This window comes from Bufo bufo, chromosome 3 (genome assembly GCF_905171765.1).
Source record: "Bufo bufo chromosome 3, aBufBuf1.1, whole genome shotgun sequence".
Taxonomy (NCBI): domain Eukaryota; kingdom Metazoa; phylum Chordata; class Amphibia; order Anura; family Bufonidae; genus Bufo; species Bufo bufo.
The window spans coordinates 439,666,872-439,682,444 of NC_053391.1; the positions used below are offsets into that span (position 1 = coordinate 439,666,872).

At 41.3% G+C, this 15,573-nt stretch overlaps 1 protein-coding gene across 2 annotated transcripts in view; it reads left to right on the top strand.

The window, feature by feature from the left end:
• TBC1D8 (TBC1 domain family member 8) overlaps positions 1-15,573 on the top strand; it is a 97,406-nt gene that overhangs the window by 12,702 nt on the left and 69,131 nt on the right. Inside the window, exon 3 of one of the 2 annotated variants that reach the window (XM_040425026.1) lies at positions 10,209-10,352. In XM_040425026.1, the coding sequence (XP_040280960.1) occupies positions 10,209-10,352 (144 nt within the window). The remainder of the gene's footprint in view (positions 1-10,208; positions 10,353-15,573) is intronic. The other variant, XM_040425027.1, reaches the window with a different exon arrangement.

The following is a 15,573-nucleotide window of genomic DNA, read 5'->3' on the forward strand; positions in this document are numbered from 1 at the left end:
AAGCTTCCAAACACATGACATCATCATATGGGCAGTCCAGAATTGTTTAAAGGCATAGTAATCTTAGTGTATATAAACTTTTGACATTGCAGAAAGTAATAAAAAATGCCTTAAAACATTCGCGCTCTCTCTCGCGCTCTCTCTCTCGCGCTCTCTCTCTCGCGCTCTCTCTCTCGCGCTCTCTCTCTCGCGCTCTCTCTCACGCTCTCTCTCGCGCTCTCTCTCGCGCTCTCATTATAATGGCATTTGGCAAATAATAATAATTATGGTAATCCTAATTGACCAAAAACAGGAAAGGTTTATTCAGTATTCTAGTCAGATTGAGAAAAACATGCATGTGTGTTTTTTTATATAGAGTATGTAAACTTCTGGTTTCAACTGTATGCAATCCTCGGATAATGGTTGATAACAGAACAATGAGCGAGTGCTGTATATTATCATAGCAGTGAACCGCAAGCAAGTGTGTTGCGGTGTCTGCGAGAAGACTATGGCGCCCTCATGTCATTCCTACCGTACCCAGTGATATCCGGCAAGTTCAGGATCTTTACCAAAGAACCTTCCCGGAAACCAGATTTATATATCTGCCAAAGTTGCTGTGTCTATGAGAAGATATTAGAAGGAAGGTGGAGACATTGTAACTTTGGCTGGAGCTTGCGCCCTCTTGTCATGCCTACTGCGGCCCAGGAACGTCCAGCAAAATCGGGAGCCTTACCTTCCCGGACACTCTATTTACCTGTGTGCAAATTTGAGGTCAGGTGATTGGATACCTATAGAGGACAGACAAATGGACATTCCTTTTTATAATATAGATATCATATTTCCTGGCATGTACCTGGCTCACAGGACGGCTATGCTCCTAGCATGTATTATGCCTTCCTCTCTGCCCCCTGTTAATCTCCAGAGCAGTATATCAAGCCGTTGTCTCCATCTCCTAGATGTAACTGCCTGTGATCTAGTGATGGTTCTGACATGAATCACCTTGTTAATGGTTCAATAGACTTTAATTACGGGATAATGGAGGCAGTTTATGGCGGTCCATTAGCCCATTATTGCTTTACTGTGTGTAATCTTCTGTGTACTTTAATTTAACTCAAGCCGCCTTCTATGTTATATATCAGAGTAATGTCCCATTACTGCCATCTATGACCTTATAGTATTAGCCCGCTTCTCCTCTTTCAGGCATCTTTGTCCTGAAGTCATGGTTTCTCCATCATAAGAGAAAATGCAATGTCAGGCCTCATGCACACGAACGTATCTTGTGTCTGTTCAGTTTTTTTTGCGGATAGGATGCGGACCCATTCATTTCAATGGGTCTGCAAAAAATGCGGACAGCACACCGTGTGCTGTCCGTTCCGTAGCCCACAAAAAAAATAGAACATGTCCTATTCTTGTCCGTTTTAGGCATTGTTACAATGGATCCGCAAAAAAAAACGGATGGCATACGGATGTCATCAGTTTTTTTGCGAATCCGCAATTTGCAGACCGCAAAACACATACGGTCTTGTGCATGTAGCCTAAGGGGTATGAAGAACGTGTTTTACTCTACATCATACAGCTGTATTAAAATCTTTTCTATAATTTTCTGGAGCCATAGGGAGAATGCAACCTCCAGTATTGAGAAATATCGCCTATGGGAATAGCTCCCATTATTACCATTTGTTTCATATTTCCACATCTGGAAAGTATACTAATATGTTTTAGGTATTGTTGTGTGATTGGCGGAATATCTACACTAGAGAAGATTGTATTAGATGCACATAAGTGCATAGAGGATAATAATGAGTGAAGACTATGCATAGATGTCACCAGGCTCTGGCATTTGGCAGCAGTGATCCTGCTCTGCTCGCCTCCACCAAAAAGTGGTGTGTGCATAATTGTCCAAGTAAAGGCTACTTTCACACTCGCGTTTGGTGCGGATCCGTCATGGATCTGCACAGACTGATCCGTTCAGATAATACAACAGTCTGCATCCATTCAGAACGGATCCGTTTGTATTATCTGTAACATAGCCAAGACGGATCCATCATGAAGTCAATTGAAAGTCAATGGAGGACGGATCAGTTTTCTATTGTGTCATAGAAAATGGATCCGTCCATATTGACTTACATTGTGTGCCAGGATGGACCAGTTTGGCTCAGTTTCGTCAGACGCACACCATAACGCTGCAAGCAGTGTTTTGGTGTCCGCCTCCAAAGCGGAATGGAGACGGAACGGAGGCAAACTGATGCATTCTGAGCGGATCCTTATCCATTCAGAATGCATTGGGGCTAAACTGATCCGTTTTGGACCGCTTGTGAGAGCCCTAAACGGATCTCGCAAACGGAAAGCCAAAACGCCAGTGTGAAAGTAGCCTAACAGTACCACAAATTCCATTAATAAAAGTACAACCCCCAATTCCCCCAAAAAGTTGGGTGTAAAATGTAAAGAAAGGTGAAAAAAACCCAGAACGCAATTGGTTTCCAAAAAGTTGATTCATCTGACCACAGAACTTTTTCCCATTTTGCCATTCTGGAAGTGTTCCTGAGCCCATGCAGTGATTTCCAGCACAGAACCATGCCTGTTATTAATGCAGTGCTGCCTGAGGGCCCGTAGATGACGTGCAGCCAATATTGACCATCGGCCTTGTCCCTTAGGCGCATGGATTTCTCCACATTCTCTGAATCTTTTGATGATATTGTGTACTGTAGGTGGTTGGATATTCATAGCCTTCACAATTTTACGTAGAGTACCATTTTTCTGAAATTGTTCCACAATTTTTAAATGCAGTTTTTTGCCAATTGGTGAACCTCTGCATATCTTTGCTTCTGTAAGGCTAGTTTCACACCTCCAATGTGATTTCCGGCAGGCTGTTCTGGGTATATGAGAATTTTTTTATTTTTATTTTTTTTATTTTCTTTTAGAAGTAAAAATGCTAAATTTGTTCATAATATTGGGCTGTCCAGGATTTTACTACTGGTGGCCTACCTAGATCGTAAATATCTGATTGTCGGGGATTCTAGCTCCTGACACCCCACCGATCAGCTCTGAACTGGAAGTTGGTGCCGGACCTACCCAGCTCCGTCCATTGTGTAGTGGACTGAGCTTCTGCCTGAAAGTCAGAGCTGAGTGTGTAGTTTATAGAGTTATGTTTTCTGACTGATGAGCCATTGAATGTCACAAATGCTCAAGGAATGTGGTGTCAATGAGCCAAGGAACACTTCAGACTGGAGTGTCTGGTTCCTGTTATGTTTCTTTTATAGGAAGATCAGGATATGGAAAATGGCCACTGCGGTGATATTTTAGAATTTAGTTTTTTAAAATTTTCTTATTTTATGCTGGGAGAACTTCAATCTTAAAATTTTATAAAACTTTACTATTGCATTGGGGTCGGCTTTACAGTTTTTATACCTACGGTATTTAATGCTTTAAAACCGGGTTCACATTATGGCGGTTAAATGAATGGGTCCGCATCCGTGATACTGTGTGCACACAGCCAGTGCCTGTCTATTGCAGACCCACTGTTTACGGGCCACAATATGGGCCCTGCCGGCACACTGTCATGTGCACAAGGGTAATATTTGAAGTCCGTTTTGCTTGAGTCTGCGCTGGCATACTTTGCACTAACTTTATCAAATGTTGCACACTGTTAGGTAAATTTTTTCCTCTGTTTTATTTATTTTTTGTTTTGTTTTTTTCCCCTTCATCCCCTACTGGAGTGATTTTATTATTATTATTATTATTATTATTATTATTATTATTAATTTTTTTTTTTTTTTTTATATTTTTATTTTATTTTAGAAACTCTTTCAAAACTGGACTGAATGATGTGAAAAGGCAAAAAGTTGCAAATGTTTTTTACAGGTGAACCTAAAATGTTATAAAAAACCCTATTTTGCAACTTTTTGAAGCCAAAATTCAGGAGTACATATTGTGATAAATTCCTCCATTTAGGCACATGGAGACTAGCCATGTGCCTTTTTACATTTTGTGGAACAGATCGTCCGGCCCTCAGTAGAGCAGCCCTATTCTTGTCCGTGATACGGACAAGAATAGGACATATTCTGTTTTGAGGTGAATGGGTCCACTTCCAACTCGCAACGAATACGGCTCAGATTTTGACCCAAACCACGGTCGTGTGCATGAGGCCTTATGTTTTAAAACCGGGTTCACATTATGGCGGTTAAATGAATGGGTCCGCATCCGTGATACTGTGTGCACACAGCCAGTGCCTGTCTATTGCAGACCCACTGTTTACGGGCCACAATATGGGCCCTGCCGGCACACTGTCATGTGCACAAGGGTAATATTTGAAGTCCGTTTTGCTTGAGTCTGCGCTGGCATACTTTGCACTAACTTTATCAAATGTTGCACACTGTTAGGTAAATTTTTTCCTCTGTTTTATTTATTTTTTGTTTTGTTTTTTTCCCCTTCATCCCCTACTGGAGTGATTTTATTATTATTATTATTATTATTATTATTAATTTTTTTTTTTTTTATATATTTTTATTTTATTTTAGAAACTCTTTCAAAACTGGACTGAATGATGTGAAAAGGCAAAAAGTTGCAAATGTTTTTTACAGGTGAACCTAAAATGTTATAAAAAACCCTATTTTGCAACTTTTTAAAGCCAAAATTCAGGAGTACATATTGTGATAAATTCCTCCATTTAGGCACATGGAGACTAGCCATGTGCCTTTTTACATTTTGTGGAACAGATCGTCCGGCCCTCAGTAGAGCAGCCCTATTCTTGTCCGTGATACGGACAAGAATAGGACATATTCTGTTTTGAGGTGAATGGGTCCACTTCCAACTCGCAACGAATACGGCTCAGATTTTGACCCAAACCACGGTCGTGTGCATGAGGCCTTATGTTTTATCCAACCTAGAGATATTTTATGACTGACCGTGCAGCAATTGTTGCCATTACTAGTAATCACTATTAGTATCCTTTGGCTTATTTCACACGAGTCATGGTCTGTTCAGGGAAAAACTGATAGTCTTGCACGCAAGTTGAATCTGTTTTTTTTTCTGCGATTGTGTTCAGTGTTTCATTTTTTTCCCTGCACATTTGGATGCGTTCTTCATGCACATGAAGAAAAACTAAAGAATAACACTCCACATCTCCTAGTAACCATCAGTGATAAACCTTCAGTTTTTCACAAAAGCTCCATTCACTTATATGGAACCAGAGCAGCGTGAAAACACTAAATATAGAACATGCTGCGATTTTTCCCTGAAATCTGTTGTAAACAATGCTCAAGTATACAGAACCATTGAAACGACAGGAATCAGTCCGTTCACAACAAGCATCACATATGGGTGGAAAACAGACGTGCAATATTCACTTGTATTAAATGGGGCAGTGGTTTCCATTGCGTATTCTTCATATTGTATTTAATAATGCTGTATGATCTGAATCCAGGCAGGTTGGTTCACATTCTCCTGTGGCTAGATACCGGAACTGTGCGCTCTCCCATCAGATGGCAGAAGCTGTTCTCCGTGTGCAGTATCAGGGTATACACAGATTAGATCTAACGGTTATTTGAGCACTTACACGCTTTGACCTGGATTTGCAATTACATCGTAAAGGGGTTCTGCAGTTTGTTTAAACTGATGATCTATCCTCTGATCGGCATCGGCGGGGGTCCAATACCCGGGACCCCCTCCGATCAGCTGTTTGAGAAGGCATCGGCGTTCCAGCAGCGCCGCGGCCTTCTCACTGTTTACTGCTGGCCCAGTGACATCACGACTAGTATCAACTGGCCTGGGCTAATTTCTGTTCACTTGAATGGAGCTTAGGTTAATCATGTCCCCCCTTAGACGTCTCTTCTCAAGACTAAATTAAATTCTTTTAATTGGGGATCAACCAATTATTGGCCGATATTCATGATTTTTGAACGTTCACAGGTTATCGGTATCGGCTCTAAAAAAAAACAATATCTGTCGATCCCTACTTTTAATCTTTCTTCATAACTAAGACCCTCCATGCCCCTTATCAGTTTAGTCGCTCTCCTCTGTACTTTTTCCAGCTGCCGTGCGTCCTTTCTATGTACTGGTGCCCAGAACTGAACTGCATATTCCAGATGAGGCCGCACCAACGCTTTGTAAAGTGGTAATATTACATCCCTGCCTCGTTTAATGCATGACATTATCCTGGTGGCCTTAGAAGCAGCTGACTGACATTGTATGCTGCTAATTAATCTGCCATCTACAAGGACACCCAAATCATTCTCTATAAGTGACTCTCCCAGTGTTACCTCCCCTAGGACATATGAAGCACAGAGATTATTACTACCCAGGTGCATAACTTTACATTTATCCACACTGAACCTCATTGGCCAAGTTAATGCCCAATCACTCAGAGTGTCCAAGTCGGCTTGTAGTTTATGGACATCTTTCATATACTGTACAATACTACATAGCTTAGTGTCACCTGCAAGAATAGAAATGGTGCTATTAATCCCGTCCTCAATATCATTAGCAAATAAATTAAATAAGAGAGGACCCAGCACTGAACCTTGGGGTACACCATATATAACCCGGGACCAATCTGAATAGGAATCCTTGACCACAACTCTCTGGACATGGTCCTTCAGACAGTTTTCAATCCAATTACAGACTATACTTTCCACATACTCCTGTATATAGTCCCTTAAGAGTCCTTCAAACATTTTTCCCACAACAGAGGTTAAACTAACTGGTCTATAATTACCTGTGGAGGACCTAGATCCTTATTTGAATATGGGCACCAGATTTTACCTAAAAATTTATAAACAGCGGTTCAGCAATGACTGAACTGAGCTCTTTAAGCACTCTTGGGTGTAATCCATTTGGACCCGGAACCTTGTGCACATTTACCTTATTTAACTTTATCTTGGATCATATCTACAGTTAGCCAATTGAGTATAATACTGGATGTACTAACAGCCCCAGCACCACAGATATCAGCTCCCTTCTCTTCTTTTAAATATACAGAGCTAAAAACTCAATTTAGTAACTTTGCCTTTTCCTGATCTTCAGTGACTAACCCTCCATTACCATTATTTAGGAGACCTACCTCATCAGACCTTGGTTTTTTAGCATTTATAAATTTAAAGAAGTTTTGGGGATTTGTTTTGCTCTCTTTTGCCACCAGCTGTTCATTTTGTATTTTTGCTAATTTTATCTCCTTTTTACAGATTTTATTAATCCCTTTGTAAACGTCAAATGCTACAGCTGACCCCTCAGATTTTTATTTTATTTTAAATGCCCTTTTTTTGTCTTTTTTATTGGCCTTTTTATAGTAGCCATGGGGGGTTTAATTTTAGGCGTTTATACTTGTTACCTAAAGGAATACATTTTACCCTCAACCCAGGGAAGTTAGCCTTTTTAAAATTCGGTGTTTTCGCTCTGCCTGACAGTTTGCTTCTTATAGTTTAGGGGGAATATAATTATATTGTGGTCACTATTGCCTAGTGTTTCTCGAACAGTAACATTTCCAACAAGCTCTGCATTATTAGAAATGATAAATGATATTTAGGGCACTCTAATATCTGGCAGTTGCAAGGAAACGGGCAAAATATAGATACCTAAAATTGTTTATTCAGTACATATAGATAAGAATCTAAAAAATAAAAATACATGAAAATCAAATAAAGAATGCAAAAAAAAACAAAATATGAAATTTATGTCCACGTCGCGTAACATTCAAATATTATAACATCCCTAAGATGGGCGAATATCAGTAAGGGTGCTTTGCTGTGTTGGTTTCGGTTCTTTGGCGACCCACGTGATGCAGAGTTGCCGATCCGCCCTGCTATTGGATGCCAACTAATCGGTGAAACTTGTGGAGCGCTCCATTAGTTATTAAAGAAACTTGATTATAGAGTTCGATATTAAGGGTCAGTTATAGCTGTTTTCTTGTCTACTGCCTCCTCTCAGCACCAGACGCGTTTCAGAGCTACGTGCTCCTTGAGTGGTGGGCATTACACTACTTACTAAGTCTTTTTAAAGGAAAGTTCATAATAGTCACGGAGATATGGAATGCATAAACTGGATTTTCTTAATCCTGTATATATTGTTGCACTCCTTTTTCCCATCCTTCCTGCAGCGGTCATCCTCCTGGTTGCTAGAAGAATTGCCCTTGCTGGCCCTGGGCTTTCATCCCTAATATCAGCCAAACAGGCATATTTACTGCCTATTTAGATCCAAGATCTGGGTGTCCAAATATGCAACAAGCTTGCATGTAGTGCAAATTCTCCCTTGAATGGCTCTTGAAGGCACGCATACATTGCACAGGACATGCACTTAGTGGCATTGTCCATGGAGCACATGTTTAATGGGGATGAACAGTAAAGAAGGAAGACTGTGAATATGAGTTAGATTTAGCCCCTGCCTGCTGTGGTTGGAGAACTAGCTCGAATCAAGCCAAGGTTAGCGAGAGGCATTTGCTAGAACTGAAATAGATGGAAGACTAGTATAATGTATCAAGATCCAATGAATTGCTTATGATTGTATTAGCAGGCACATACATTATTATGGGGTTCATTAATATTTGTGTCTTTTTCCCTGGGTGACTCTTGTATCTTCCATCTTTTGGCTTTACTGCAGCACTTCTTTCATATTTTCAGACTTTTTCATGTATTCTGTGCCTCCTTCCTCTAGATAAGCGCAGTATATACACATAGTTGGCCAACAGACATAATGTCCGCCTTCGTATTATTCACAGCACTAAATGAGGAAGTAACACACAGCGGCGGGTTTCCTGTGGTGTTTCTCCTGCTCAACTAGTATTGCAGCCCATCATCATCCCTGAAAGTTTTTTTTTTTTTTTTTTTATATATATATATTTTTTGATCTATTTGTTGTTTTTATTTTTTATTTAGTCTCTGTTTATTCATTTAAATACAATGTGTTTGCCCAGTGTGAATCCACACTCAGAAGTAGGATGCACACATGCTATCAATATGTGACCTGGCTTGTTGCATTGGTCCTTCTAAGTCATGAGGGTCACGTTTAACTTGCCCTTTGAGCAGCTGCATGGTACCAGGCCAGTGACATCTCCCCTGGAGCCTTCCAGTTTGGTGAATTATCTTAATATAGAGGCATACCTCAGCAGTCAGTTATGTTGCAGGCAGGCTGATTATATTACACAGTAAATATAGGGAAAGCTCTTTGCAGTATAAACTGCACACGCTGAAAATAGCCGCGTGTTGTGCTGTGCTTCACAAATGACCGACAGCTTCCAGCCATTAAAATGAGTTGTGACGTTTCGGATTTCACAACGAAGTATGTGCACGAGCATATAAATCTGCTATAAAATGTCCATTTACGCTTTGCTACCCAGTCTTTTATATTGCAGTGAGATTAGTTTAACCCTTTCAGGCCCGGGCCATTTTTCATTTTGCGTTTTCACTCCCCGCCTTCCCATAGTCCTAACTTTTTTATTTTTCCGTTCACATAGCCTTATGAGGGCTTATTTTTTTGAGGGACAAGTTGTACTTTCTAATGGCGCCATTTACGGTTGCATACCATGTAGTGGGAGGCAGAAAAAAAAATCCAAATGGGTTAGAATTGGGGAAAAAAACACAATTCTGATAAAGGTTTTTCTTTTTTTTTTTTTTTTCATTACACTGTACACTATGCGGTAAAATGGACCTGTTATCGTCATTCTCCAGGTCAGTACGGTTCCAACGATGGCACACTTGTATCATTTTTCTTGCGTTTTAATACTGAAAAAAAATAATAATGAAAATACGTGTTTTAACCATATTCTGACCCCATAACTTTTTTGTAGTTATCTGTACGGGGCTGTGTGAGGGCTCATTTTTTGCGGGGCGTTCTGTTCTTTTAAGATCACTTTTTATAAAAAAATTATTGGGTAGTTGAAGTGACCAAAAACTGTAAAACTGGTAATTCATTCATTACAACCACTGCTCTTTTGTGCGTCAGTCATGTAGGCGGAGCCACTTAGTGACCGCTAATTCTACATGACTAAGCATACAGAGAAGGCTGTCAGTCACTGAGTAGGACCGCCCACATGAGGTTTAAATGAATTAATTACAAGTTACTATATTATCCATCTGCTCAGCTCCTCCTGCTCTATAACATGCTGCCCGCAGATTGTGATCTGGCTAAGATTGGTTCTGCTCTGTTGACATATTTTCAGTGCAGTTATAATTATTTTATGTAAACCCACAGATACGTTATGAATGATGCTTTAATAGTTTATTACTATTTTATTGTGATAGGTCGTCTTGTGGGTGCCCTGGATGCTGTACTGGATTCCAATGCCCGAGTTGCCCCATTTCGAATACTACTTCAGGTCCCTGGATCACAAGTTTACTCGAGCATCGCTTGTGGTGAGTCAGAGGTATACTGGGCCCTAGCAATTGGTGAGTTTCATCCACAGCATGCTCTGTGCCTGCATGATAGCGGATGGTAAGGTAACGTAATAACTGTGTTGTGTGCAGTGGTTCACAACTAAGGACCCCACTGACTAACAAACTGCTAAAAACCATCAAACATACAGCAGTGTAATCTCTATTCATTCCTGTCATGTAGTACTAGGTTGTAAATGTAGTCAGTAAATCGCACTCGGGCTCTTTCAATGAATGAGGTTTTAGAAGGACTTCTCATGCATCTCTTCACAAAAGCAAATTAGATGTCAGCTTTCCTGCAGAATCTGTTCATTATTGCGCCTTCGTCAGTGCGCCATACGGCGTCTCCGCCCTCACCCATGTGACGGTAAAGGTGCAAAAGAACAGATTCTGAAGGAGTGCTGACATCTAATCTAATGAAGTCTTCTGGACGGGTAAGCGCTAGCTCTATGGGATGGACTGTTGTACGTTGCCTGCTAACCCGAATGTATTAGTGACTGTCACAATTTTTTTCCCCCAATAATTACGCAGATGTCGTCCTAGTGCTGTTCATTTTTCTCACAGACCCATTCACCTGAATGAGTGAGTCTTGCAGGAAAATTGGAGCTGGATGGTGTGTGCTGAGATTTTCTGTGCACAGACCAATAGATTGTGCAAAGCAATGCACATGTGAATTGGCCCGTTGACTGTAATGGGTCAGTGTTCAGTCCGGGAGCTGTCCTTTCTATAGCCAAACATCTCCTGTCTAAGTCTTTAGGCCTTATTCATGCAGAAGAAGAGGAAATGTAGTAGTAATAAGGCCCCATTCACACGTCCGCAATTTCGTTCCGCATTTTGCAGAACGGAATTGCGGACCCATTCATTTATATGGGGCAGCACAATGTGCTGCCCGGATACGGAATTGCGGATCCGCACTTCCGGGTCCGCAATTCCGTTCCTGAAAAAAATAGAACATGTCCTATTCTTGTCCGCAATTGCGAACAATAATAGGCATATTCTATTAGTGCTGGCAATGTGCGGTCCGCAAAATGCGGACTGCACATTGCCGCCGTTATGGATGTCTGAATGGAGCCTAATGTTTAAAATAATACACAATATTTCAACGGCATACTTCTTAGCACCCCGCCGTGTGGTGCTGCATATTGGGGTTTGGTTTTGCATTGATTGCAGTCACTGCAGCATGGCACATGTGCATTTGTTTTTCTTGGTTGTGAGGAGCTGAGTAATAGTGCCCATATACCTTCAGTAGTTGTCAGCTGAATAGTCGTTCAGCTGACAGCTATCTCTCCCAACTCCCCCATACACTCAGTGCCTTGAAAAGTTTTCATACCCCTTGAACTTGTCCACATTTTACACCCACAAACCTAAATAATGTATTTTATTGGGATTTGATGTGATAGACCAGTGATGGTGAACCTTTTACAGACTGAGTGCCCAAACTGTAACCCAGAACCCACATATTTATTGCGAAGTGCCAACACGACAATTTAACCTGAATACTACAGTCCAATATAGTATATCTTCTGTGTACTTTATAATTTAGCTTTAATAGCCTGCCTACATTTAGTGAGCTGCTTGTGCCGTTCATAGTGCAAGAAAAGTCTAAGGCATATTGGTACGGTACGGCTCAGACTTTTTCCAGGGTGTGGGTGCCCACCTGTGCCATAGGTTCACCAACAGAAAGTAGCAAGTATGTGTGAAGTGAAAAGCAAATGATACATGGTTTTCAAAAATTTTTATAAATAAAAATCTGGAAAGTGTGGTGTGCGTTTGTATTCAACCCCCTTGTAGCCCTAAATAAAATCCAGTTTCACCAATTGCCTTCAGAAGTCACCTTATTAGTAAATAGAGTCCACCTGTATGTAATTTATTCTCAGCATAACTACATCTGTTCTGTGAAGGCCTCAGAGATTTGTTAGTGAACATTAGTGATCAAACAGCTTAATGGAAACCAAGGAACACACCAGACAGGTCAGAGAAAGCTGTGGAGTAGTTTAAAACAGGGTTAGGTTATAAAAATATCCCAAGCTTTGAACATCTCATGGAGCACTGTTCAATCCATAATCTCAAAATGGAAGGAGTATGGCACAACTGCAAACCTACTAAAACATGGCCTAAACTGACAGCCCAGGCAAGAAGAGCACTAATTAGAGAAGCAGCTAAGAAGCCCATGGTCACTCTGGAGGAGCTGCATTGATGCACAGCTCAGGTGGGAGAATCTGTCCACAGGACAACAATTAGTTGTGTATGTGTGTGGCGGAAAACAGTGCACATCACCCTGAACACACCATCCCCACCGTCAAACATGGTGACGGCAGCATGCTGTAGGGATGCTTTTCTTCAGCAGGGACAGGGAAGCTGGTCAGAGATGATGGAAAGATGGAGCTGAATACTGGGCAATCCAGGAGGAAAACCTGGTAGAGGCTTCAAAAGACTTGACCCTAAACATACAGCCAGAGTGTCACTACCAGAGCTTGAGACGTTCTCACAGCTCTGTTTCTCCACCCCTGTGATGATGTCACTACTAGAGCTTGGAGGAGTTCTCTCTTCTCTATTTCTCCGCCCCTGTGTTGAGGTCTTTACTTTCTGTTTCCTTCCTCCCAGTTGTCCCTCCTGTGTTTGATTTCTCTGCCTTTAAATCACCCCTCCTCCTTTTGTAGGGTGCGGATTATACTTTTCATTTGAGCTCTATCTCTCGCTTGAGTATCTTCACTTGTATGATATCTTTCAATGGACCTGAGTTCTGCTGAAGCAAGTACTTCGGATAGTGTCTGCTGACTTTGGATCTGTTTTCACTGCTGCTGCAGCTCCTTCAGTTAAGTGTGCAGACATTGTGTGTTTCTGTTTGTTTGCTGACTGGATCCGAGGCGACCCCGGTTCCGTCCATATTCTGAGCAGGGCACCGGTGGCCGTGCCCCTTCCACTATTGTAGGGGTTACAGTGGTCATCAGCCTTAGGTACGCGGGCATGTCTCGATCCACCATCTGGACATGTGCTTAGCAGCATAGGGAGAGCTTTTAGGGTCTGACAGGGGTCACCCTTTATCCTCCCTAGTTTGGGTCCGCTCAGTAGCTAATTCACTGTGTATGCTCTTGTTGCTCACATACAGCCGTGACACAGAGCTACAATGGAATGGTTTACATCAAAGCATATTGATAGTCAAAGTCCAGACCTAAGATGCTAATAGCTTAAAGGGGTTTTGCCATCTCAGACAATGGGGGCATATTGCTAGGATATGGGACCCGCGCCTACAATGAGAACGGAGTGGGTAAATGAACAGAGGGCGCACTGTGCATGTGCAGCCGCCCTCCATTCTTTTCTATGGGGCCGCCGAAAATAGCCGAGCTCGGCTATTTCCCTCTGCCCAATAGAAATTAATGGAAGCAGGAGCTGCGCATGTGCAGTGCGCTCCCATTCACTTCTATGGGAGTAGTGGGGGGCAGCACTTGGTGGAGGACGGACCCCATGAGATCCAGGGTCCTCCAGCCACAGCTCTCCCCACTCCGTTCTCGTTGTAGGTGCGGGTGTGGGACCCGCACCTATCAGACACTGGGGGCATATCCTAGCGATATGCCCACATTGTATGTGATGGGAATACCCCTTTAAGCTATTTTACAAAGACTTTCAGCTGTAATTGCAGTGAAAGGTGACCCTACAAAGTATAGAATACTTACCATAGTGAGTGATGTGCGTTTCATCTCTGGACTGTGGGGGCCTCAGGGGGCAGTAAAGTGATCACGTGGTAGGAGTCCTAAAAGATAGATAACAGTAAGTTCTATACAACAAAATAAAGACATGTAGATAGCTGTGAGAAATAAATAAAAAAATTTGTGGGAAAGTGGAATATCTGCAAGATATGGTACAGATTGCATATAGGTAAAGTATAAAGACATCAGTATACTAATATGTTAAACCACTCAATTTAATACAACTATCTAAAAAAAGTTGTAAGAACTGACTATATATAGGACCACTTTATATAAAAAAGTTAATATCCAAGCCCCACGTAGATATAGCCTATAGTGAAAAGATGCACTTGGCAGTGTGAAGAAGAAGATCCAAAATGGAGAAGAAACTAGAATTTGATGTGAAGTGCAAAGTCAGATGTCTAATAAAGAGAATAATAAGTCATTCCTACTCTGGCCTAATAGGTAAACAGATACAAACTAGAGGTATTAAGGTAGAAGTGTGCATGTTAACTTACTATAAAACATAGCCACTAATGAAAAATATCTAAGTGCATATGCATGCAGAGTATGTTAAAAGATAGTGTTTCGAAAAAGTGCCTAAGTCCGCGCGAGTGAGCGTGATGTACCGCAAGGTCATGGACTGGGAGTAAAAGAAAATATATATATATATATATATATATATATATATATATATATTATCGTAAGAGTAGAAGGAAAAATCAGAAAGTTGTTATAAGTCTGTATAGGACATCGCGAGAATAGAATCGGGAGAAATTGGAAAGTCTTTTGCAAGTTTTGCGCGCATGCGCAAGGCTTTATGGCACATCGCGAGATGATGACACATCTAGCTCCGATGAATATGAACCTATTAGAAGAATATGCGGTGGCACTAAGTAAGAAACATAGAAACATAGAATGTGTCGGCAGATAAGAACCATTTGGCCCATCTAGTCTGCCCAATATACTGAATACTATGGATAGCCCCCGGCCCTATCTTATATGAAGGATGGCCTTATGCCTATCCCATGCATGCTTAAACCCCTTCACTGTATTTGCAGCTACCACTTCTGCAGGAAGGCTATTCCATGCATCCACTACTCTCTCAGTAAAGTAATACTTCCTTATATTACTTTTAAACCTTTGCCCCTCTAATTTAAAACTGTGTCCTCTTGTGGTAGTTTTTCTTCTTTTAAATATGCTCTCTTCCTTTACCGAGTTGATTCCCTTTATGTATTTAAAAGTTTCTATCATATCCCCTCTGTCTCTTCTTTCTTCCAAGCTATACATATTAAGGTCCTTTAACCTTTCCTGGTAAGTTTTATCCTGCAATCCATGTACTAGTTTAGTAGCTCTTCTCTGAACTCTCTCTAGAGTATCTATATCCTTCTGGAGATATGGCCTCCAGTACTGCGCACAATACTCCAAGTGAGGTCTCACCAGTGTTCTGTACAGCGGCATAAGCACTTCACTCTTTCTACTGCTTATACCTCTCCCTATACATCCAAGCATTCTGCTGGCATTTCGTGCTGCTCTATTACATTGTCTTC